Genomic DNA, 25315 nt, shown 5'->3' with positions numbered 1-25315 from the left:
AGTTATTGTATTAGTAACCTGCGCTGTATAACAAGTTACCCCAGAGCCTAGCAACTTCAAACAATAAACGCCGTTTGCCTCACTCAGTTCTTGTGAGTCAAGGGTGCAAGAATGGGCAGGTGACCTGGGCCACTGGGGTCCCATGGTGGCTTGTGTGCCTGGAAAGCTGCAGGTGTTGTCATTTCTCCTCCAGGGGTTGTGAGTAGCCTCTTAACATGGCACCTGACCAGGAAGATAGAAGCAACTCCACAGCATCCCATTGGTGACACAGATGAATCATGTTCAGGGGAAGTGACAAGGGAGTGAGCGACAGGAGCGGCTAGAGGAACATCCAGCTCCCCCTGCCCTGGAGGAAATTCTGTCCAAAGTTGTTTTTAAAACAATTTTTTGCTCTCTGCTTACATGGATGGATATGTGAATTGAATTGCGAGTGGCTTCCACTATGTGTGTGTAGGTGTGTATTCTCATCTTGGAAGATGATTGAATTATCTGCTGTATGTTTATCATTGTCTCAGATAAAATCTACCAGTATGAGCGCCCACAAAAAGGATGCAATTGTCTTCATCATCTCCATGACACTGACTGAAATACTGAGCTACTTAGTAGAGGGAATTATTAGATTAGCTCCTCATTTTGTATCAATTCCTCACATATTATTTCCATATTATTGTCATTTAGGAAAACAGAAAACCATATTGTGCTAAGAAAACTGCTGCAATATAAATGAGAAAAATACGGAGCTGAAATGGGAAAATGACATTACCATTATAGCTCAGGAAATACAAGACAGAAATCCAAAATAAATTCACTATATGCTGAAAACATTATCATTTGATAATGCACATAAGGATTATTGTAAACCCAATGCAATTTTTACCATTATTTCCCTGTTGAAGGGCTTAGAGATATGTAAATACTTACTTTACATCATCTGAAGAGGTACATCGTACTACACACGAAGAATAAAATTCAGTTTCCATTACCCATTATTTACTAGTGTTTACACTAAAAACAGTTCATGCCTTAAGTTTGTAAAAAATAAGCCAAAAAATGTCTTACTCAAGGCTGCAATGACTAAAATTATATTCTCACCTGAAAATTTGACAGAATGTTTTAGAAATTGTGATAACATCCATGCCCTGTAATAAGCAGCCCCCACCCCATAGAAATATAAGGAAATTACCAAAGAGGAAGTCAACACAGTGCATGCTCAGGACAGCATCAGTGTTATGGAAAATGACAGGAGCCTGTCTGCCAGGCAAAGGCCACAGTGGATAAGGCTGCTGTCTCTCTTTGGCCAGTGTCCCATAGGTTGACCCATTGTGACCAAAAAGTGCTGCGTTTTAGTCCCGCAGGTCCTCAGTATTCCATGGCTGTCTGCCATGAAGCTGTCAGGAGCCTAGTTTTGCTTTTTTCTTTTCTTTTCAGCGGTTTTTTGAGTCTGATCCTTTCCCACATATTTCAGCCAGCTTGTCATCATGAAGACCATCACCAGCCCGTGGGAATAGGGGAAGAGAAGCAAAGACCTATTATTTTTGCTTATATCCCAGTAGCCAAAATTTAGTCAATGGACCACATTTTAAAATTAAGAGTTCTAGAACCTGTACCCTGCATTATATAAATGATAAAGTATGAACATCACCTTGCATTGGCTTAAAATCTGTCAAGCCAAGAAAGCAGTTACTGAAGGCCACAGAATGCATGATCCTATTGTACTAGCTATGTATAAAAGGCAAATCCATGGAGACAGAAAGTAGATTAGGGGCTGTCAGGGACTAGAGGGAGAAGGGAATGGCAGTAATTACTAATAGATATGGGATTTCTTTATGATGTGCTGGAAACGTTCTAAAATTAGGTTATAATAGTCACAGAACTCTGAATATTACTTAGAAATTTCTGAATGATATACTTTCAAAAGATTAACTTAATGGCTATAAAAGAAGAAAAATTTATAAAAACTAGTTTCTGTGCTTAAAAACCAATAGGAGACTTTTCATTTCCCATTTTTGGAATGGATGAGGGACTGCTCAAGAATGTAGAAACAGAAGTGAGCGCTTGCATGGACTCAGCTTAAGTCCATGCACCCTGTGTCTGGAGTGCTTGGTGCTCTGGTCCTGAAGACCTTCCAGTGTCTAGCCACAGAAAACAGAAATCCTCTGTGCCCAATGAGATCTTTTATATAATGAAAGGTCTTTCAATAAATTTCTTGAGTCTCTAAATGCAAGAGAATGTACTTTCCTTAAACAGCTACAACAGAGAAAACAGTTCCTTGTCTTTGGGGCTGACAGAATATAAGCATCTTATTATTATCAGTAACCACTGTTCTAATCATTTCATAGTTTGATCTTCAAACACAAAGAAGACAGAGAGTATAGGGGGATATAAATGGAAAGAAAGGAAGATGAGAATGGAGAAAAGGAAGGAAGGAAAGAGGCAGAGAGAGAAGGGGAAGAAATGATTCATTTGTTGTTTAAAATACTTGTACATCCCCATTGTGTACATTGTTTTACCACCTGATGGTGAGGAGAGAGCTGGAAGGCAGTCAGCTCAGACTGGGCAAGCTGCTTCTGGAAGCAAGCTCTTTCTAAGGTTTTGGAATGCTGGGTGGTGTATGGACTGATTACCTGGGACATATTAAGAACGGGGTAAATTTTAATAGACCCATTACGCTACTCATTTACCTTAATGGTAGAATAACCACCTTTCGTTGAAGAACTGAGATCTTCTCAGTTTTTTTTTGTTGGTGATAATCAGCAAGGTGTTACAGAAGTTTCTGTGCAAATGAGGAAGTGAGATAAACGACAATTGCAGTTAAAATATTTAATCTGCAAAGCTTTTACATTTTTGCTTTAGTAGTAATTTGAGATGAAATCACACTTGAGTTTTTTGTTGGTGGTATGGTTTTGTTGTTGTTGTTGTTGTTGGTCATGGGGCTTGAACTCTGGGCCTGGGCACTGTCCCCAAGCTCTTCAGCTCAAGGCGAGCACTCTACCACTTGAGTCACAGCTCCACTTCCAGTTTATTGGAGATAAGATTTTCATGGACTTTCCTGCCCGGGCTGGCTGTGGACTGTGATCCTCAGATCTCTGCCTCCTGAGTAGGTAGGATTACAGGCACGAGCCACCGGTACCCAGCTAAAGTTGAGTTTTGTGAGAATGACTCTCCCTCTCCTTGCTGTTCACAAAATTCTTGTGTCAATAACTAATGGCAAAAAACTAATAATAACTAATAGCACTGTTTTAGAAATAATTCCTGCGGCCTTCTATAGATATATTTTCTTACGTGTTCTAAGCAACTTCTAAGGAAATTTTTTTCATAATTCCTCATTGGCATAATTGTATCAGAGAAAAATTATTACACACCTCCATGACGTAGAGTATGTATTATTCACGACTGCAGATGGAGTCAGAAAGCCTGTCCTCCCTGCAGGCCATTTGTAGTGCTGACACTGGTGCCCTCCAATGACTTAGGCACTTACTGAGATCATTATAAGATTATCTTCCAGCTCCAGTAAGCATCTTTCCTGTTCTAATGAATGTTTGGTGCTTTGAGGCACAGTGGACACAGAGTCAAAAGAGAGTCTAGAGGACACAAAGACTCAGACCTGCCAAGATGGTGTGCACTTTAATTCCTCCCTGCTCAGAGAGAAGCATTTTTATTCCACTCACTTTATCTAGAAATGTCGGTCTTTTTTTTTTTTTTTTGCTAAATTTAAGGCAGTTCTTTTTCAATTTGCATCACTAAAGAGAAAGGCATCATAGGACTGAGAGTTTCATCCATACGCTGGAAGGCGGTGTGCTGCAGAAGGAAACCGAGTGGAGCAGACTCCAGTGCTACTACTGCTTTCAGATCTTTGCCATGCAAACTAGGAAAATCATCATGTGTGAAGATGATAAAGCAGGAGCAATGATGCTATTGCTCTGGATTACTGAGAATTAAAATAACTCATATCTCTTAAGGTGCTTCTCATGAGAAGATATCTGTATAAGCATTAATCCCATCATGTCCATCCATTCAGTAACGTTGCTGCTGGGCACACAGCTTTCATACAGAAGCTGTGAAACTCACACTGCATGGAAAGCAGCTGTAGTTTGCAGGATAAAAAGAATTTTTAAATTGTTTTCATCATCCGGTCTACTGTGGTACATACATCAGTGTATTCATTCCCACACCTGCAGACAAGAATGTCACCTTCTTGCAGTGGGAAACAGGTAGAATCTGAGGACTGGTGCCACTTGAAATGCTTGCAGCTTACGATGGTGCACATGGATTGCACAAGGCTGAGGTATGGGGCAGTGTCTCTCCTTACACTGACCAGCACTATGTAAGTGAAACAGAGGTTTTAGAATCTGAGAAATTTCAATAGCAACTGATAGCTGTCTTCTCAGATGCTTACAACACAATGAGAAATTGGTGTCAGATGGCCAAAATCAGCCTAAAGGGAACTGTTTGACATGATAAAGTTATTGAGCAAATGACTGTGTGGAAAATGTGCTAAGTGCTGGCCTAGGGAACCTAGGATAAGAACAGGGAGGCTAACAGGCTATGTCCTGACTGGATTTATCTATCAGGGATCAGCAAATGGACCACTTAGCAAGGAATTGGGTGTCAGGAGTTGGAAGCATTCTGCATGAAGAAATCTCTGAATGGGAACCTGGGAATGATAGAAGTGGTCATGAAGGCCTCATAACTTGATTCCAAAGAAATCACTCTGTCCCTTGATGAACTATTATTAGCTTCGTTTATTTTTATCATTGTTTTGGTTTCAAAAATATTTATGAAGGTGGTGTTATGTTAAATTAGTGACAGCCAGTAGAGCAGACCCTATGAAACTCACTGCTTTTGTTCATCACTTGTTTGTTTTACAAATGCAGGCCATCATCACCCAAGATATGAGAATAAAGTCTGCCAACCTAGTCACCCTTGACTGAAAGCAGCCCATCTGCAGCACAGCCCCACCCAGCAACATCTTGGGGCGTACGGGAGAACGTAAATTGGCAGAGCTTCCAGAAAACCGATTCAGTTAGTTCAGATTTACTTTTCAGGTTGAGTTCATTAATGAGGAAACAAAGTGTTTGAAAAACATTTTCAGAAGAGAGAATACATGCTTTGTCACTTCCTCCCATGGACAGTCTCCTCACCCAGCCAAGCGTGGGTCTCAGTGCTGAGTGGGTTCTGGGTGGGGTGCTACACGAGGCTGGTTTTTGTGATCTTTTTGCCTCGAGACTTTGGGCAAGTGAGCTAACCTCACTCGTCGAATTTGGAAAATGAGGCCTGCAATAAAGTGTCCTCACATGTCCTCCACTGTAGCTGTCCACTGGCGTTTGAGGACTTTTATCTAATTAAACTCATTTTATTTCCCATGGTTCTTAGAACCCATAATGTACAAATGAAGTTGTTATGATGACTAACTTCAGATGATCATTTGGAGACCAGTGCTGCAGATCAAACCCAGGGCCTCCTGCAGGTGGAGAGCCACATCTCCAGCTCTGCTGTTTCTTGGACAGACCTTTCCTCATTTCACTGAACTTTCACCTAAAGCTCCTTATATAATTAACTGAGCCTGGCAAGAAATGAAAGGAAGAGGGAATTAAAGAGAAACAAAACAAAAAAGAAAATAAGGTTGGTTTGTGTGACAAGGTAGATAATGACTATGATTCCCCAGAGAAATCCCAGACAATATGAACTGTGTACACCAGTATAGCTGAAGAAAAGCTCATCCACATGAGCAGCTATGAGAAAAGCCATCTTAATTAACTGTGTGTGAGTGTGCATATGCACACAGAAGCTCCACTTCTGGTGGTTAATTGGAAGGAAGGAAGCATCTCATGGAGTTTCCTGCCCAGGCTGGCAAGGAACCCCATTCCTTAGATCTCAGCCTCCTGGGTAGCAAGGATTACAGGTGTGAGTCACTGGCACCTTGGCATCATAACTTTTATTTTCAACACTGAAGTGAAAAAAGACTATGGGAGAAATGGAGCTAGGCCACCACAGGTTCAGTGTTGGAGGACCCATGGGTTAGGGGATTCAAAATCAGGATGAGTACTCTGCCTTGAACTTAGCCAACATTTTGGTAACACTTTTGAGATCCTCATAATTCTCGCTGATAAATGAAGCTTTGTGGTAGGAAAAAAAAAAAAGTGCTTTGCAGGGGAAAGGGAAGAAAATAGTGTCATCTGCACCCAGCTCTACATCTCAGAGACAGAATGCTGTGCACCCAGTGGGTGGCAGAGTTCCTGTCCTTGCTGCCTGGGGCCTCTGCCGACCCTCTTTCTCACTGTCCTTCCACATCTAGACTACTTGCTCCATCTTTAAGTATTTCAAATTCTGATTTTCACAGCTAAAGCATAAAACATTTGCCGTTATTTTCTGGGGGGAAGCATCACCCTGCGTGTGCAGAGCAGCTCCCTTGTAGGCACCGACCAGTTGTCAGGCAGGCAACCAGTCAGTTTGAGGGGCAAATGGCATTGTTCCTGTGCATGGGGCAGGTAGGAGGGGCTGTGGGCAGCATTTACGAATCCCATGAGACTTCCCAAAGATATACTTTACAGTTTGTCCACCAGATTTCTTTACCAAACGACATTATACCAATCTAAACTGAAGCACATCATGGGCGCCTCATTAGCTGTATTATTTTCATTTGACTGTACATCTCTCCTCATACTTACAGTATAAAAGGCAGCCAGCTTACTAATAAAGAATTTAGATGCAGGGACTTATTCCTTAAATTAGGAAATACTGGCTTTTAGCTTTAACTTTCTGTTTTGACTCTTATTCATGTCTATGATTGAATTGCCTCAGTAATTGCAGAGATTTTCTTTTTACAAGGAAGAAATTAACAGAAGACAATAGATTTTTCTACACTTACTCTTAGGACAAGCCTCTTTAGGGAAGTGCCACAGCCAGGGGCATGGGTAATCAGCCAAGGCCAAGACCTCCAGCATGCCCTTGTGCATCACAAGCTAGAGAATGCACGCTTCTAAGATCCTTCACTGCATATGTGTCCCACGAGCTTACATGGAATGTGTCAGCCACTCTTCTGCCCACAGAAGAGTAAGTAAGTATCCAGGAAGTAGAGTCACATTTTTTGGGGTCCGGTCATGGGGCCTGAACTCTGGGCTTGGGTGTTGTCCCTCAGCTCTTCAGCTCAAGGCTAGCACTCTACCACTTGAGCCACAGCGCCACTTTCGGCTTTTTTTTTTAATTTTTGCTTATGTGGTGCTGAGGAATCGAACCCAGGGCCTCATGCATGCAAGGCAAGTGCTCTACCACTGAGCCCCTTCCCAGCTAGAGTCACATTTTTCATGGGAACTTTTCCTGGTTCCTTTGATGGAATGCCCCAGAGTAAAAGCTCCTTGTGGTCTGGGTTGCTCTCAATAAATTTACATCATCTTGGTCCCCTGCTTAACTGGCATTTTGTTTCTTTTCCTTACTTGAGAGGAAAGGTAGCCTTCCTGGGAGATAAACTACCTTCCTTAGATACAACCCCATTGCCATTTCCTACTTGGAAATGTATCAGCAGGATTGTAAGCTCCCACAGATAGGCAACAAGAAAATAGCCCTTTGGGACAGGCATTTCAACTGCAGTGACTGGCTGAGTGGTCGTCACTGCAGATGTTGGTGCACCATAGGAACTGACTCCATTCTTTCTCAGGAGTTAGACCTGTGCGGTGAACCCAGTGTGAGAAGGAGAGCTGTGTCACAAAAAGCCAGATGCAATCCAGTCAAAAAAGAGGGGTGGGGCATTACCCAGTGGTAGAGAGCTTGCCTAGCACAGGAGGCCCCAGGTTCAGTCTTTAGCACTGCAAAGAAAAAACAAAAAGTCATCCTGCCATTGTAAGCACTTCATTTTCCAAAATATTAAGTACTTCATAGTCTTTGGGAAGGGAACAAATTGTATATATTTATCAATAATTAGGAAGGGAGAGCTAACACTGGAAGTTTTGCTTCTCGTATACAAGTTGCATTTATTTTCTCAATTTCCCATACAAAACAAGGCACACATGACTTTATCATGGGGACAAGAGTGGTAATACAAAAAACATGTGCGGTGCATGGAGTAGGACTGAGCAGCTGCAGGTATCTGGGGTGAGCAGTTATGTATTTGCACTTGCTCAGCTCCTTCAGTCTTTTCTCTGGTTTAAAATTCTAAATCTCTATGTGTTGGTGAGGTAACACAAAAGAAGAGAGGCAGAGCTAGTTCTGCAGGTGAACTGGCTGTGTGCTGGGTGTCCATGTTTGGAGAGGGCTATTTCTAGCTGTGCTGCTAAGGAAGCTTGTGGCCCCAGCAGTGGAGCAGGGAACTCCCATTTATTTGGTCCCCATGTCACACTTCTTCACACCTGTCAAGCTGCAGAGAAGTTATTGTAGTGGTAAAGATTACTCTCATGCTGCCAAAACAAGATGTATGCCGTGCCTTTTTTTGGGGGGGAGAGGGTGGGGGGGTGTCAGCCACGTGTCTTGAATTCAGGGCCTAGGTCTGTCCCTGAGCTTTTTCACCCAAGGCAAGCACTCTACCACTTTGAGCCACAGTGCACTCCTGTATGCCTCTATCTTAACAGCACTCTGCAGCTTTGGCTGTCTCTGTCCATCCACATAGGTTCTTTCTCTTACTGTCATTTTCTGGTTTGGCACTCAGATTCCATGAAAAGACATCACATCAGAGAGCATGACTTTTTCTAATCCCAGCCCACACACTGATGTCCAAATATTTTTGTTCCTTCTGGGATCGTTTTGTTCTCCCACCAGTGGTCGCTAAGCCAGGAAAGCACAAGGGTATTTTGCAAGAACATTTGGAATATACATCTCTCACTTTTAGCTGGGATTTCTAGTGTTTGTATTTTGAAGGTCAAGAGTGATGTCAGATCTTAGTCATTGGCTCTCTACCTACTACTGAGCATGTGACTTTGCTAAGGTAATGGCTGAAGTGTTTTCCTAAAATCTGCACAGGAATTGGTAGGCCTTTCTAACACAGAGAAATGAGCTCAGCCATGTGTAAGGTTATGTGGGCAAACACACTATTCACCTTAAAATAGGCTTCTTGGCATTATCACAGCAAGACTTCCTGCAAGGAACTGTGATGGCGAGAAAAATAGTAAGTAGATTCTTTGCAGGGCATTTTAGTTAGTTGTAAATATTTCTTCTCTCTGGAACCTACCTACCTGCCTTTTTTTTTTTTTGGCAGTACCAAGGTTTGAACTCGGAGCCTAATATTTACTCAGTTTGCTTGATCCTTTGGATCTGTCTTAAATAGCTAGAATTATAATCATGAGCAACCAGTACCTGGTTTGAAGATTGTGTGTGTGTGCACGTGCGTGCGTGTCAGTATTGAAGCATGAGCTCAGGACCTAAGCATTTTCTCCACTCAAGGCTGGTGTTCTACCATTTGAACAACAGCTTTACTTCTGACTTTTTGCTGGCTAATTGGAGATAAGTCTCAGAGACTTTACTGCCCAAGCTGGATTTGAACTGCAATCCTCAGATCTCAGCATGAGTAGCTAGGATTTCAGGCATAAGCCACCAGCACCCAGCTTTTCAAGATTATAATAACAAATTCTTCTCTGTTGAAAAATTATGGTGATGGGTTACTGATCTTGGGGACCTATCAGGATATTTCTAATGCTGTCTTCTCACAGGCAAATAGGCTTCATTCATCATTCAATGACCATTTACCTCCACAAAGTATTATGGTGTACTAGAGGTTATGTTAAGGGTTTTAACTTATAAAAGGAATACAAAATGAGTACTTTTGTCCAGTACAAAATTTGAAATCAAGGCCTCATACTTGCTCAGCTGACACTCTACAATTTGAGCCATGTCTTCAGCATGACTTATTGCTAATTTTGGAGATGAAGTCTCACAGACTTTTCTGCCCAGGCTGGTCTCAAATCATAATCATTTAGATCTCCATAGGATTACAGGTGTGAAACATGATGCCCAGACAAAATCACTATGGACTCAGGAAACATCAGTTGCTTTCTTTGTGTCAGGCATTTGTCACCTTGTTTAATGTTGGTAAGAACTCAATTAGGATTTTTTTGGTAAGCAAACTGAAACAGGAAGAGGTTGCACAAAGTCACAAAGTTGGCAGGTGGGAGAAGTGCACGAACACCTTGTTCACTTAAAGCTCTGTGGCACACTACAGTACCCCGGAGAGCGCTGAACAGTGGGTAGAAGAGCATTTAGGCAGTTACCCCTGAGCCCTGTTGCAGCGTGATGTAAGGGAGAATGAGGAGAGGGGAGATGTCTGAGGCCCCTTTTGAAGGTAGGTAATAACAGAAGTAGAAGACAAGGGACCTAGAAGCTGTGGTTGGGAAATAAGCAGCTTCATTTACTTGAGTACAAATGATGGCAGGATAGAGGCCAATTTTGCAGGCTCTATTGTGTAGAGTTGGGAATATTAGGTCTTGAGCAATGAGGTAACTCAAACAGCTCAAAGAAAGGAATGCTAGAAGCAGGAAAAAAAAAGGAGACTGTATTTCACTTATCCCTTTCTGAAAACCTAGGTTGCCCAGGAACAACTTACCAGGGTCCTCTGCCTAGAGGATCAGTGTGGCTGGAGCTCTGATTTCCTATGAAACTCAGCTTTCCTAGCAGAATTCAGTAGCTATGGCTCTGTGTCAAGGACTTAATGTCCTTCTGGCTATTGACGACTAGCCCCCCCACCCCCCAGGTCCTTCTGTGCCTCCAACACAGGTTTCCACAAACAGGGCGTCTTGCCTCTCCCTCAGCCTCGAGGGAGGAAGATACTTCAGCAGAGGGTACTGTTTTCTCACATAATCACTATGTCTTGTCGCCTCTGCCAACTCCGTTGATTAGAAGCTAGTCATGGGCTATGCCCACACTCGAGGGCCTGAGGGGAGGGGCCATCAGGAACAGATCATCCATAGTCTGAACTAGGTGGTACTGATCCAAACAGAGTCAAGAAATTTTGTCTAGGAGCACATACAAGTGTGTGTGTGTGTGTGTGTGTGTGCACGCATGCATCTGTGTGTGTGTCTGTGTAGATTTACAATCAGTGCTGGGAATCAAGCCAGTGGCCTTAACATCCAAGGCACTCTATCACTGAGCAACATTCCCAACCTATAGAAAATGTAATTGTAGTTTCTTGTTTGTGCTAGGTGAAATTCTTGGAATTCATTCTCTCATGAAAGCCCAAAAATCTCTGTGTAGTTATGTGCCAGGAAAATCCTTATTTTACAGATGACAACAAACCTATGAAATACTTTGGTCATATACATCCTAGATTGTTATTTATTATTATTATTACGGTACAAGGAATTGAACTCCGTCTGTTGTATACTTACCAGGTATGTATTCTGCCACTTAAGTCACACACACTTTCCGCCCTTTTTGCTCTACTTATATTTCAGATAATCTTATGCCTTTTTCTAAAGCTTGCCTCAGATCACAACCCTCCTACTAATACTTCCCGCATATCTGAGATTACACACGTTTATCACCACATGGTATGTTGCTGAGAAAAAGGGACTAATGTTTTGCCCAGGTTTGCCTTGAACTACAAACCTCTCGTAATCTCAGCTATTCAGGGGGTAGAGTTCACAGTCTTAGCCACTATGCTTTATGTACTTGAGGCTCTGTAGTGGCTATGAAAACACTGAGGATGACGCCAGTATATTTAAACCATGCAACTCTGACGTTAATTAGAATAGAAATATCATGAGGGGTGGGCACGAGTAGCGTAATAACTTACGCATATGCCACCTGGCAGGCAGGATGCACAGCACGCAAAATGCAGAGGCAATGAGCTTGTGCAGATGGGAGCATTTATTGTTCCAATAGCCTGCGCCACAGATTAGAAAACAGAATCATGCTTGTGCCCACGAAACAACACTCCATAAATAGAGCAGTGGTTATTTTGTCCACAGATGTTCTAATGTCTGACACATAAGTTGAATGAATGAGTGTCGCCAGTAAGTGGTACGGTCACAGTTTGAGCTCTGAGCACCACCCCCCACCTGCCTCTGAGAAGGCATTTTTCACTGTAGCCATGTTGTCCAGGATGCTTTTGCAGGTGTTATCTACATGTGCACATGCAGATCCCTAAATCCCATCAGGAGGGCTTGAGGAAGAAAAGCCAAAGCTAGAGTAAACTATAGAGGCCATCCATGTGGAGATTACAGAGTCCTAAAATTAAATGGGATGATGATGAGACAGGATGGAGGCCCAAAATAGAACCTTAGAGGATACCTATATATAGAAATAGAGATGCAGAAGAGGCATTTTCAAAAGCAATGAAGATATGAAGTGAAATAAACCAGTTCCACAAAGACAAGTATCATGTTTCCTCTCATTTGTGAAAGCTAGGGGAAAACAAAATAATCAAGGCTGTGATAGAAGGGGAACTACTAGGAAAGTGGAAAGGAAAAGGGGCAGGCCAGTAGAGGAGAAGATAGAGGGAGTAAACCACCATATGTGTGTATGGGGAGATCACCATCAAATCTCTGTCTTTCTTATTGCATAAATTTAAAAGGTAAGAGGGAGATAGAAATCAAAGAGGAGAGAGGAGAAGAGTTAACACAGAGTAATAGGTGATCACAGGTGACTTGGGATGACCAAGTTCAGGACACAGTGTGTAAGTGCTTTGCCAGCCTGCAAGGAGGCCCATGGCCGCCAAGGGTGCAGAGCTTGGGTACAGAGCTTTCTGGAATTTGGGAAGAGGTTTCTGGTGCTATGGAGAGAAGGGAAGACTCTGGAAGGAAGAGAACAGACTATTGACAGAACATGATCCCAGAGGAAGCAGGGGTGCCATGCATTGCCACAGCTGGGAAGGATGAGAGAACTACCAGTGTACAGAAGAGGAGAAACAGAGAAAGGGAGAGATTGATGCTTGAACTGAAGATCCTCAATTCTTTAAGAAAATAAGGGGTACAACTTTAAGAGATTTTTTTTTTACGGTGCCAGGCTTAGGCACTGTCCCATAGCTTTTTGCTCAAGACTGGCAGTCTACTAATTAAGCCACAGCTTTAAACCCACCTTGTTGGTTAATTAGAGATAAGAGTTTCACAGACTTTCCTGCCCAGGCTGGCTTGGAACCAAGATCCTTAGATCTCAGCTTCCTGAGTAGCTAGGATTACAGGCTATCTGAGGCTATAACTGACAACAGGTAATTCAGTAGAGAAGACAGTATAGGCCCTTCTGGTAATGACAACCTCTCACAAGAACAAAGGAGCTCCTCCAAGGCCCAAATGTATCAAATGGGCCAAAAGGAAAAATAAATGGACATGGCAGGAGATAAGAGGAAGTCGGAAAGACTGGCCAGGCATACAAGTCATCAAGACAGGTAGGATGACACAAATAGTTCACAAAACTCTTATCAGGCATAGGGCTGACAAAGAGCTAGGTATCAGTGACTAACACCTGTAATCCTAGCTACTCTAGTGGCTGAGATCTAGAAAATAGAGGTTTAAAGCCAGTCTGGGCAAAAAAAAAAAAAAAAAAAAAAAAAAAAGCCTGAGACTCTATCTCCAATTAACCAACAAAAAGCCATGCTTTTTGTTAGAACACCATTATGAGCAAGAAAGCTAAACAAGAGTGTGAGGCCCTGAGTTCAAGTACCAATACACACAAAAACTGACAGGCAGAAATACTGTCTACACTGACTACAAGGATAATGATGTTTGGGAAGTAGTAATATCTTCAGAGGCATTAAGGTAAAAAGCATTAAGTTCTGTTTGACCCTCAAGGTAAACAAGGACACTTCATGTCACCTCACTACAAAGAAGCAAGGTCATCAGGAATGAGTGATGAAAAGGAGATGCTATCACAATCAACCATAATCACTTTTCCTCTTTTCAACCTGCCAGACAAAAAAGGTCTGGTTCTCAAATCTGGATCTTGTGCTGACTGTACATCTGATGACTCAAGGTGGCCTGAGTCAGGGTGGCATCCAGATTAGAAATTAGATCTAATGGGTATGAAGCAGTATATTTCTGTGTGATTTGCTTGAATGATATTGAACTCTTAAAATGTTCTCTCTGCACATGTTTACACGTGTAATACTATTTCATTATTTCTTTTAAAGAAAAACATTTGGAACCTTTTTCTTAATATCCTAAAGGATTTACAGTTACAATCAATATAGCCACATTACTTTCTGCCACTATATCCTAACACTAGATTACTAATCACTGCATTACCTCTTTTTCAGGTGTGAAAATGAAACCAAGTTTAAAACAGAAGAAGTATTTTGGGCTTACAACTTCTGCCCTACTCCGTACTCCTGGACTGCACTTCTGGGCCTTATTTTATATCTGGTTTTCTTTGCACCTGGTAAGTCTAGACTCTGTTGTTATTTTTGCATTTGACTATCTCCTTTTGGAAACACACGCTACTTACTACTTTTCATATTCTTTACACAATCTTCACTGTTTTTGTTTTTATTTCCCAGGAATGGGACCAATGCCTTGGACTGTAAACTCTGAAATATACCCTCTGTGGGCCAGAAGTACAGGCAATGCGTGCTCATCTGGAATAAACTGGATTTGCAATGTTCTGGTTTCACTGACGTTTTTACACACAGCAGAGTATCTTACATACTATGGTAAGGGCATAGTTTTTCCAGCATACTTTCATTTTTACTATTCTATAATGTGTTATTATGTGGTTATATTTTTTGCTGTTTGAAATCGCTTGTTCTCCAAAGGCCTTGGCATTGTATCTGAGGAAAGATAAGAGGAATTCTCCTCTCCTAGCCGGCACTGTGTCTTGTCTCTGAATCTGCGTGGCTTTACCTCCACACGCAGAACTGCCCCCCTTGCAGAGGAACAGGACTATGCCTAGTTTGCCGGGCATCTGCCAGATAGCAAGCACGTGGACTATTGTTGAAAACTATGAGAAAAAAAAAATTTAAATCTATTTCCTTTCTCTCCTGAACATGCTAAATTGGCTGTTTGCTTTTAGTTCATATCATTTATCCATTGCTTTCATCTTTTTTAAAAAACTCTTCACTCCCAGTCACCACTTAAGGAGTATCAAGAAATAATGCTTTTCTTGGAAAGGAAATGCACTGCCATTTTAAGCCACAAACATAAATAAAATACTCCACTTTATGTGAAAAATAAATTGCCAACTGGGATAATCTCATGAACTTATCTTCATAACATGCCAAGTGTAAACAGAATAATATTTACTCATAATTGTTGATTCTGGAGAACGTTGAAGTATTTGAAGGCTTACATATACGCTATCAATCCAGTGGGAGCATTTTTTTTTTATCAAATGGAAACTCCTAGTCAAAATAATGAAGCTACATGGTAGATAGCAAAGCTGCTTCTTTGTGAATCTACACTACTAGCAAGACAACAGAGTAAAACTTGAGTCTTTGGCTTTATTCACTTTCCTTCCTGCCAGTGTACTGGCCTGATAGGTCTGCAACTTTCCAATAAGGGGAAAATTCTGGTCAGTTTTTTCTCTTTTCTGAGTAACATTTTAATCTACAAGCTATATTTTTATATTCCAGATGTAATAAGAATATATCTTTTGGTGTGTCAGGTAGGGCTTGACCTCAGGGCAAGGGTGCTGTCCATTATCTTTCTTGCTCAAGGCTGGTGCTCTACCAATTGAGCTACAGCTGCACTTCCAGCTTTTTTCTACTTTATTGGAGATAGAAGTCTCATGGACTTTGCTGTCCAGCCTGGTTTTGGATCTCAGCCTCTTGAATAGGTAGGATTGCAGGTGTGAGCTGCTGGCCCCTACCTAACAACACATCTTAATGATCTTTTTCTCTTCAAATAGCAATGCCTTTTCCCCCTCCTTTTTTATTGTTTCCCAAGATCTCAAGTTTTGATGCTTTCTTTCTAAAAAATAAAGATCTGCTTTGAATGTCCTCTGACAATGGTTACTGCCAAATTACCATTTTCTATATAGCATGTGTGGCTAAATAGATCAAAGTTTCTGAATTGTGGTATTGAAATTCAATTAAACATGGTCTTTGATTCCTCGATTTGTATATACCAAATATTTGTTTTAACCTAGAATTTAATATAGCTCTCTATTAGGATTTACTTCTTTCAGAAAAAAATGCTAAGACATCTCTTCACTGTTGAAATTCCTTGTAGCAGCTCTGTTACAGACATTCTTTTTCATTTTCCTTCCGTGGAGGAATAAATAGGCATGACAGTCCAAGACTGATTGGCTGTACTGTGGGCTAGCCTACCCACATTGCTCTGTGACTTGGCCAGAGGTCTTACAGGAAACCTTCTCTTCACTTACAATTTGGTATTTGCAGTCTTCCCTTGAGAGTGGATGGCATTGGGAATCTAGGTTATAAGCAAGAGTCTCTTAAAGAGTGTCCTAATTCATCTTTAATTATAGAAGTTTAGATAGTTTGGTAGATTGTTTTACTTCCAATTTTGTCACTCTTCCAAAATTGGTTAAGATTAAAAAATGATATTTTGTAGAGCCAAACTAGGTTTGCTTGTTATACATTTTGTAGTTTTCATCTAAAATGTTTTCCCATCTGCACTTGTTTTTCTGTGTAATCATCATGATCAACTAGCCTTTCTCTGTCCATTGTGGCTGAAGATTCCATTTCCAAGCCAGGTGCTGGTGGCTCACACTTGTAATCCCAGTGCTCAGGAGGCTGGATCAGAACATCATGATTCAAAGCCAGCCCTGGCAGCCTTAAGCAAAAGAAATACAAGCAAGATCAGGGGGCCCTAACTTCAAGCTCCAGCACTAGCAAGAAACGATTCCCTACTTATTATACTCGTGCCTCTCTGTCCCTAGAACACAGATTTCCTTTTCCTATTTTTAAATGGGGTAGAATTCTGACATTTTCTAAGAGCTAGCTTATCAACATCCATCACCCTAGCACGAAAACATTCCTAATTCATTATCCTGATCCTATCTTGTTCTGTTTTTAGTAGCCACTTCCCTTTCCTAATTAGTAATTGTTTAAAATCATGATAGCATGCTATTCTAACATCCAAACTTCTAATGGGCATATGACATACATCTTCTCTTTTTCATTCTAATTTACCTGTATGCTTCTCTCTTCTCACAGCTTCTCCCTCTTCAGAGCAGATTTTTTTTTTGGGGGGGGGGGTCTGGATGTGGGGCCTGAACTCTGGGCCTGGGCGCTGTCCCTCAGCTCTTCAGCTCAAGGCTAGCGCTCTACCACTGGAGCCACAGCACCACTTCCAGCTTTTTCTGCTTATATGGTGCTGAGGAATCGAACCCAGGGCCTCATGCATGCAAGGCAAGCACTCTACCACTGAGCCACCTTCCCAGCCCCTGTGCGTTTTTTTTTGTTGTTGTTTGTTTTGGGTTTTTTTTTTTTTTAATCAGTTGTGGGGCCTTACCTCTGGGCCTGGGCGCTGTCCCTCAGCTCTTCGGCTCAAGGCTAGCGCTCTACCACTTGAGCCACAGCGCCACTTCTGGCTTTTTTCTGCTTATGTGGTGCTGAGGAACCCAGGGCCTCATGCGTGTAAGGCAGGCACGCTACCACTGAGCCACCTTTCCAGCTACTGTGCTGTTTTATCAGCAAGATTGAGAAAATTTAATCAGTTCTTTAACATTTATGCTTGCTTAGTGTAAAGACTGACTTTGAAATGTGCTTTTACTTAAGTTCTGTTACCCACAGTACACCAAAATCTGACAGATGGCTTTCCACTCCACAAGTAATGTCATTCTCTAAAAGTACCTTCTCCCCCTTCCTCCTGTACTAGTTACTGGAAACCCAGGACAAACCACGGGTTCCGCCCTCAAGAAGACAACAATATAGCAAATCTCTTTCTCAAATAACTCTTCATCAACTCTACTATACCTGCTCCTGACTGGGGCTAACTTACTTACAGAATCATAAACTGCCAGGATCTCTGAACATTATCAAAACAGGAGCTGCAGGATCATCTTATTTCACTTCATAAGGAACCACCAAATCAGAGGAGTTAAATGACTATCCAGAAGATACACTTATAAGACCCAGTTCACAAGATCTCCCTTCTCCAGCCATTTGTCACATGAGTCTTTTCTTTGCCCCATTTCATATACAGGAGCCTGTGGACTGAGGGCCAAAAATTATGCGGGATTTCATTCTAGTTAGTTGTCCTTCTCCATCAGAGAAGTAAGCTCTTACATTTCAACTGGGAATTACATTATAAAGGAAAGGCTATCTTAGCAACATGTACAGAAAACAAACGAGCCACACCCTCACATACCTCATCCATCCATAGTTACTGCATTGACACAGAAAACAGCCAGGTAATTCATCTTCATGGCTGTGCTGCACTGACTGTATAATCTTACAGCAACACTTACCTGATCTCACAGAGCTTGTCTCCTACTGGAAGGAAACAAAAAGCCAAGTAGGAAAGTTCATAGTGTTTATCAGTTTACAGTAAGTGCTATGAGGGGAAAAAGAATATAGTAAAAGAGTAAAGGTGGAGATGGCTCCCAGGTTTTTGAATGACAGGAAGGACAGCATGGCCGTGTGCTCTAGTTAGGTCTTATTTCAGCAATGTCATGATTGTTCTCGGTTCTAAAAATCAAGACAGACATTCTTGGCCAAGTGCCTCTGGTCTTAGTAGATAAGATAGACTTGTATGCATATAATCAAAATGCTGTTTGGCTACTATGCTATAACACTTCTAAGAAAGCACACAGGAAAAAAGCAATCCCCCCTAGTCAGGGAAGTGAGGCAAGGCCTCAAAACAGAACTTATCTCTGCCCCTGGTGTTGTATTTGAGTTATGAAATACAAATTACATTACATTTACATGGTTACATGGCTAACCCAGTTGGCAGTAGTGTTTTGGTCTCCTTTCATACCCTGGTTGTAAATAATTGACGATGGGGGTTATCAAAATCATGTCTCTCTGTACATATATATTCACATATCTTTTTCCTCTTGCAGGAGCCTTTTTCCTCTATGCTGGGTTTGCAGCTGTGGGACTTCTTTTTATCTATGGCTGTCTTCCTGAAACCAAAGGGAAAAAATTAGAGGAAATTGAATCTCTCTTTGACAACAGGCTATGTACATGTGGCGCGTCAGACTCGGATGAGGGAAGATACATTGAATACATTCGGGTGAAGGGAAGTAACTATCATCTTTCTGACAATGATGCTTCTGATGTGGAGTAATTTTCAGCTGCTGATAGAGTTAGGTATTTAGACAAATGTAGGGAGAAGAACAGCAATTGGCGACCTCACTGCCCTGCTCTAACCTGGTTCTTTCCACAGTCTCATGTTGAATGACTTCATATTCTAGAATACTTGATAGAAGGAAAAGTCAAAGTACAATCATGATAATGAAATGTAAAAATACTTATAGAGATTTTAACCTAACAATTCGTAAGCAAATGTGTATAATTCCTTCCTGAGATAGTCTATACAGAATACTGTACCCAGTGACTCCAGTGGTACCCTTTATTCCTAAGACTATATATAATTATTAGTGGTAATAACAGTCAGTGACAATCTAGGCAGATAACATATGTATATTTATAACAGATTGTATGGGATGGTCCAAGGATGTTTTATGTCCAAAACATGACTGATTGGCCCTAAATTTTCCTAAAGGTTAGTGACTTTCTGTTATCACCTATTAGAAAGTAATTCCATTTAAGCTTTCATCAACAAATTCCAAAATGTCCTACCAGGGCACTGCTGTCCTTCTTGCCTTTAGGTTCTATATTTTTGTTTTTCTCTCTCTCCAGCTTAGATACTGAGAGTTCGTCAGAGCCTGACTCCTCATAGGATCTCTGAACATTATCAAAAGCAGGTATTTTAGGAGTTATTTTCATACTTTTTTGCATCATATATTTACAGATATGCTAGCACGTTTTGATAAGAATATTTTATTGTCAGAGCAAGAAAGAGAAGATTTTTATAGATCACTCCTTCATTAGTCACTTAGGAATGCGATTGTAACTAAAAAATAGCACCAGATCTTTAACTGCATTTCAGTGTCTGTTTTGTTCATGCCAAACTCAGCACATCGGCTCGTCCTCTTCTGTGCCTTCATTGGTGTTATGTAGATGGCTGCTGGCAGGTTATTCTTTTCTTTCGTTTAATCAAACAATAATTTCTCCAACAAAAGAGATGGAAGAAACCAGTGCCAGAAATAGTTCTGCAGTTGTTAATGTTTAGTTAAAACCATGCCACTTATTTTTCTTGGGTTTTATTAGCTCTTCCTAAGAACAGTCTCACTTTTCCGGCCTTGACATTTTTGTAACTCTAGAAACAAAACTAGCTTTTATTTTACATACCTTTTCTCGTTTTCTCTGACATTTGCCAAAAGTCCAAGATATATAAATTTTTCTGTTTGCTCATGGTTGGTTTTGTCCTTCTCTAAAATATGATTGTTCTAATATAGCACATATGTAGAAAATGTTGACTTTTCCAACAATGTCTTTTCAAAATGCTTATTGATTTCTATGTGCATCATGAAATTCATAATTATTGTCCTACTAAGGACTGCATAGTAGTTATTAAATTCACAAAATCATTTGGTAATTCCAATAAAAATATGAATGAATTTTATGTGGCACAGAGGAATGTATCAGTTTGATGTGTTTTAATAGGTCTCTAAACATATATAAGTAAGTAATGTACAATCAGTAGTTGGTAAATGCAAAGTGTTTTTGCTGGTCTCCAAGATGCTCTGTTCTTCTAACGTCTCGTTTTTTCTGAAGTCTCACTTATTCCTATCACAATTTTAAGGCTGAGAATTTAGTCAATCAAGTTTCACCAGAATACTTAACTAGTCACTTTTGTGCCCTAAATATCCTTCAACCAAAAAAAAATTTTCTGTTTGGTCACTCATTTTTTAAATGTAGTATTTTAGAGGTTTCCCTTGAATTAGGTGCTTTGACAATTGATTTCTAAAGGGATATTAGTATTTTTGCCAGAAAAGCAGATGTGATTTAACAGAGTAAATTAGCTCTTATCCCATGAGAAATTTCTTACCTGTAATATTTTATACAGGTAAAGTGAAAATGAGCTATTATGTGATATAATCAGAATATTGTGGATAAAAAATATATTTGAGAGCAATAAAGTGCTCTAAAGTTTTATTTTTCTGATTTGTTCAAAAAATTGCCTCAATTCCTCTTTTTATCCTAGCCTTAATATTCTTATCCTCAGCTGTGCTGTTACTGCACAGCAACTTTATTAAAGGAGCAACTGGACTATTTCTTAAAACAGAACATGGCCTGCTCTCCCTGACATAAGGAAATGATGTTTGCCAGTTTCTATCCATCAATTTGCATCACAGGGAAAACTACCCTCAGTTCTCCAGCCCTAGCCCCACATCCTTTCCTCCGTTAATTCCATAGTGTTGATAATATTCCACATCTCTGCAGTACAAGACAGGCACTGCATAAGAATTACAACTTTTAAAAATAAGTAACTACTTGAAAAGGAACCTTCTATAGCATTAGGCTATTTTTTTTAGATTTAAACATTTATAGCACATTAAAGGTTAACCATTTGTTTTTTAATATAGTGCACCTTCTGAGTGTTACTGGCTACCATTTTGAACTTGAAAATCCCCACTTTAAAATATCAAGCATATTTTAAAGATAATTTCTACATGGATGATGTGATGTGACATTCAAACAGACACAGATTTTATGCATCAAACTTTCAACAGAAATTACAGGCTACTTTTGAAGTCATTGCACAGTCAGTAAGGGTGCATGATGTTTTGGAAAATGGAATGGAGAAGGTCACAATGGTACTTAGGACAGGCTACATGGCTAATCTCCAGAATTAAGAGAAAAAGCACTTTATTCTATGTATAAATTCATATGCTTGAATGTGATGTCAAAAAGGTTGTTTACATGGAAGAAAAATATTAATACCCAGTCTAATTTTGATTGTTACACCTAACTTAGTCATTAGCAAAAATATTTTAATATGAAAGACCTAAAGGTAATGTTTCAAGTTTTGTTACCAGCTATATACAGTTAGTCCCTGACAACAAACAAATGTTATGAGAATATCAGTAAAGTTTATTTCATTATTTAATTTTACCATTGAGCCAGATTTTAATACATAGTCTAAAAATATTTTTTGTTCTTCACTCTAAAATGAGAAGTCAGTTAGAGCAAAGAATTGATAAACTGTTATTGTAAATTGAGTATCTAGTACACACCCTAAGGGAAAAAAAAATCAGGCAAAATTTGTTGGCACCTTGACCTTTGCTATTTAAATAGCAAAGTAAAACTCAAATAATAATTCATAAATCCTGAGGGTGAAAATGCTACCCATGTTATCTTTAAAAGCCTCACATTAGGCTAACAGATTCACTAACAGTGTGATGCAATAGGGAATTTGGCAGGTTGTGATTTGATTACAGTAGCACAAAAAGAATAACAGTAAGCTGTTTTATTATAATCAGATTTTTAAATTATTTTCCAAGTTACTTCAAATTATAGTAAGGGCCTAACAACTAGCTTTTATGATAAGTTTTCAACTGCCAAATTCAGACCTTTTCACTAAGTTAGGAATAAAAGAATGAGATGACATAGCCAGACCAGAGGCAGAGAACTCATACCATGTACATAACGTACAAGCTCTATTAAGTTCTCTATTTGAGCAATGAATTATGGTTTGTGTGTAGTTGCTGCCTAAAAAAAACACTTAGAAATGTCCTTTGGATTAATTTTAGTATCCTTCATTCTGTCACATCCATCAATATCCTTAGTCTCATGAAAGAGGATATTAAGTTAATCTGATGGAGTGCTTGAGACTGCAACAGTGTTAAATTGTTGGTACATTTCAGTTCTCCTAGGTGAGCAATATTGCTGCTATTTTCTGAAGACAGCAATCACTTTAAAATGCTGAACAGCTAGTTGTTACCAAGTCTTTCTTGCATTATCTCTTCAGAGAAGGAAATTTTTTGTGTGCCAATAATCATCCTCTAAGAGGTGGGTTTTTTTTAAGAATGTTGATTTTGGAATACATGAAAGTATTTTATCATAATTTACTTGTGAGTATACAAAAATGTAATTCCTCTAAATCTTTATATGTATAAAAGAGTCTATTGTACTTCAAGATTTTAAATATTTGTAAGTAATGTTCACATTTTATTTTAGGTAAGTTAATGTGTTTGACTTCGTTATGTCAACCTAAGAAAAAGAAATGGACCATTCAGATAACCAGCACATAAATTTTAAAAAACTCTATAAAGTTTTACAATTTTAGTAAATTTAATATCATTCCATCTCATTTAAAGATTAGGAAAGATCAGATTTAATTCTAGCCAAAGTAAAATTTATGTTTGTTATCTCAAGTGTTTCCTAGCTGCTTTTGTAACATCTTACGTGATGTTATACGTGTCTTTTTTCTTTGTAATAAATGTTCAAATTCCTATCTAAAAATTCTGATACATATCTAAGTTAAATAAAAGTTTTATGCTTTTAAAATGTGTGTTTTAAACTGTATATTAATTTCTGAGTGCATGTTAAATAAGTGTTTAACACTTCTCCTATCTTGGCAGTTCAATATATTTATTCCTACGTGTGACATATGGAATATCTCTTAAAAATCATGAGTATGTATCATATACTTAAAGTCATCCTGGCCTATTCTGTATCAAAATATTGTATATTTTATGGAGACAGTGTTTTAAGTTATTTTATTGAAGTTCAATCTTAAAATCATTTTTTAAAAATGTATCAGTGCCAGAACTGTATATGAAAATAATCAAATAAAAGTTAAAGTTCATTCATTGCTCATGTATTTCCTTGCACTTTATTTTCTCTCTAAGCCTCTTCTTTGGAATTCACATCTTGGTTACAGACTGGCGGTATCTTCAATCTACCTCAATACATTAATGTAGTCCTATTCATTTTAATGTTCACTTATTTTGACCATGGATAATTACTTTCAAACACTCTTTTCAGTTGTTTTTTTAAGTGGAAACATGGTGCCTGTTGATAATTCTTTTGTTAATGAACATACATGCTTGATATAGAGTCCCTAGACTTGTCTCCAAATTATCTGCCATCCTGAGCCCACCATAAAACTAGTCCAAAGGGATGTTCAGATGACGCCACTCCTATGATCACTGGAAAGCTTGCATGAACCTTAACATCAGCAAACATCCTAGCATCACCATGTCTCTTACATAGCCCACAGCTTACACACAATGATCCACTCACCTGAGTAATGAACATGCGAACAGTGAGTAGTACATGCCATCAGTGGTCAGAAAAATCCTTGCTTATTGTCCAGTTCTTAACCTCTGCCATCCTTTCCTGCTCCTAAGATTTAAATGCCAAACAGTTTAGTGACCACACACTGGAAACTGGTACAAAAGTTTTCTTTGCAGTGACTACTCCAACGTTCTTCTTCTGTAGGTCCTCATTTAGTATCTCATAACACCTAGGCATCAAGTAATTCCTGAATTATAAATTACAGCCACATCCAGAACAATCAGGTACCTGGGCTCCAGAACAAATTCTGGGAACCCTGGCTTTTGAAATGTGATACAAACATGAGGCAATAATACAGAATAATATTGCTATAGTCATATTATCTATCAGTGGTTTTACTGTTATTGAACATTATTACAGAAGTCAGACCAAACTCAAAATTGTCTAAATTCAATCCCAGCTTTTGTACTTACTGTTTGATCTTGAAACCAGTTTCAAACTCTAGGAATTGTATAGGTCAGGTCCAGCCACCCAGTCTTATATGCCAAATGAAGAGACATGGCAGAGAAAAGCGGTAGACAGAACTTCAGTTCCATCTTCAGACATGAGCTATAGATTTGAATGGACAAAAATAAACTGGGAGCTGTGAGTAAAAGTATGCATAAACAGCCCCGGTTACAAGTACAGCATGGTTAATTATATTTCAGGTTCTCTCCATGACAGAGAAGTTATTGCTGACATCACTTGAGGAGAGCAATCTGGTTTCCATGAAACAAATCCTCTTGCTCCAGGGTATAGTCTCATCATTATAGGTAGCTGTTCTCGTTTGGAGGGGAGCTGCAAGGTTCTATGTACTGTACCTCTAGTTTTAGTCTCTTGTCATAAAAATGTTAGCAGTCAGCTCTGTCCTTCCTGGGTTCTGAGATAACTGCAAGAGAATGATTTAGAACAACAACAGATCACAAAATAGAGGCTGGCAAACTTTCCTCCTGCTATTCATTTGTAAGTCCAAGTAAGTAGTCAGTGCTTTGCAGAAAAAGTAACCATTAAATACCTGTTAGGATCTGAATTACCCTTTCTCACTCTCTGTGTAAAATGGAGAAGATGGCACTCTATCTACTAAACATAAAGCAGGAGCACCAAGGGCTGGGTAACTGGCAGCAGCAGCATCCCTGTGCTCTCCCCAATGCC

The 25315-nt window shown here is 39.7% G+C and overlaps 1 protein-coding gene across 1 annotated transcript in view; it reads left to right on the top strand.

Annotated features, from left to right (window-relative positions):
• Positions 1–23693, top strand: part of Slc2a13 (solute carrier family 2 member 13) — a 349959-nt gene extending 326266 nt beyond the window's left edge. The window contains exons 8-10 of the mRNA XM_070038876.1: positions 14171–14292; positions 14411–14563; positions 18877–23693. Of these exons, the coding sequence (XP_069894977.1) occupies positions 14171–14292; positions 14411–14563; positions 18877–19103 (502 nt within the window). The 3' untranslated portion in view covers positions 19104–23693. The remainder of the gene's footprint in view (positions 1–14170; positions 14293–14410; positions 14564–18876) is intronic.
• Positions 23694–25315: the final 1622 nt, after the last annotated feature.

This window comes from Dipodomys merriami, unplaced genomic scaffold (assembly GCF_024711535.1).
Source record: "Dipodomys merriami isolate MVZ:Mamm:240054 unplaced genomic scaffold, mDipMer1.0.p SCAF_10, whole genome shotgun sequence".
In the NCBI taxonomy this organism is placed as follows: Eukaryota; Metazoa; Chordata; class Mammalia; order Rodentia; family Heteromyidae; genus Dipodomys; species Dipodomys merriami.
Note: the sequence above shows the minus strand (reverse complement) of the source record. Positions and strands in the feature narration are given on the sequence as shown.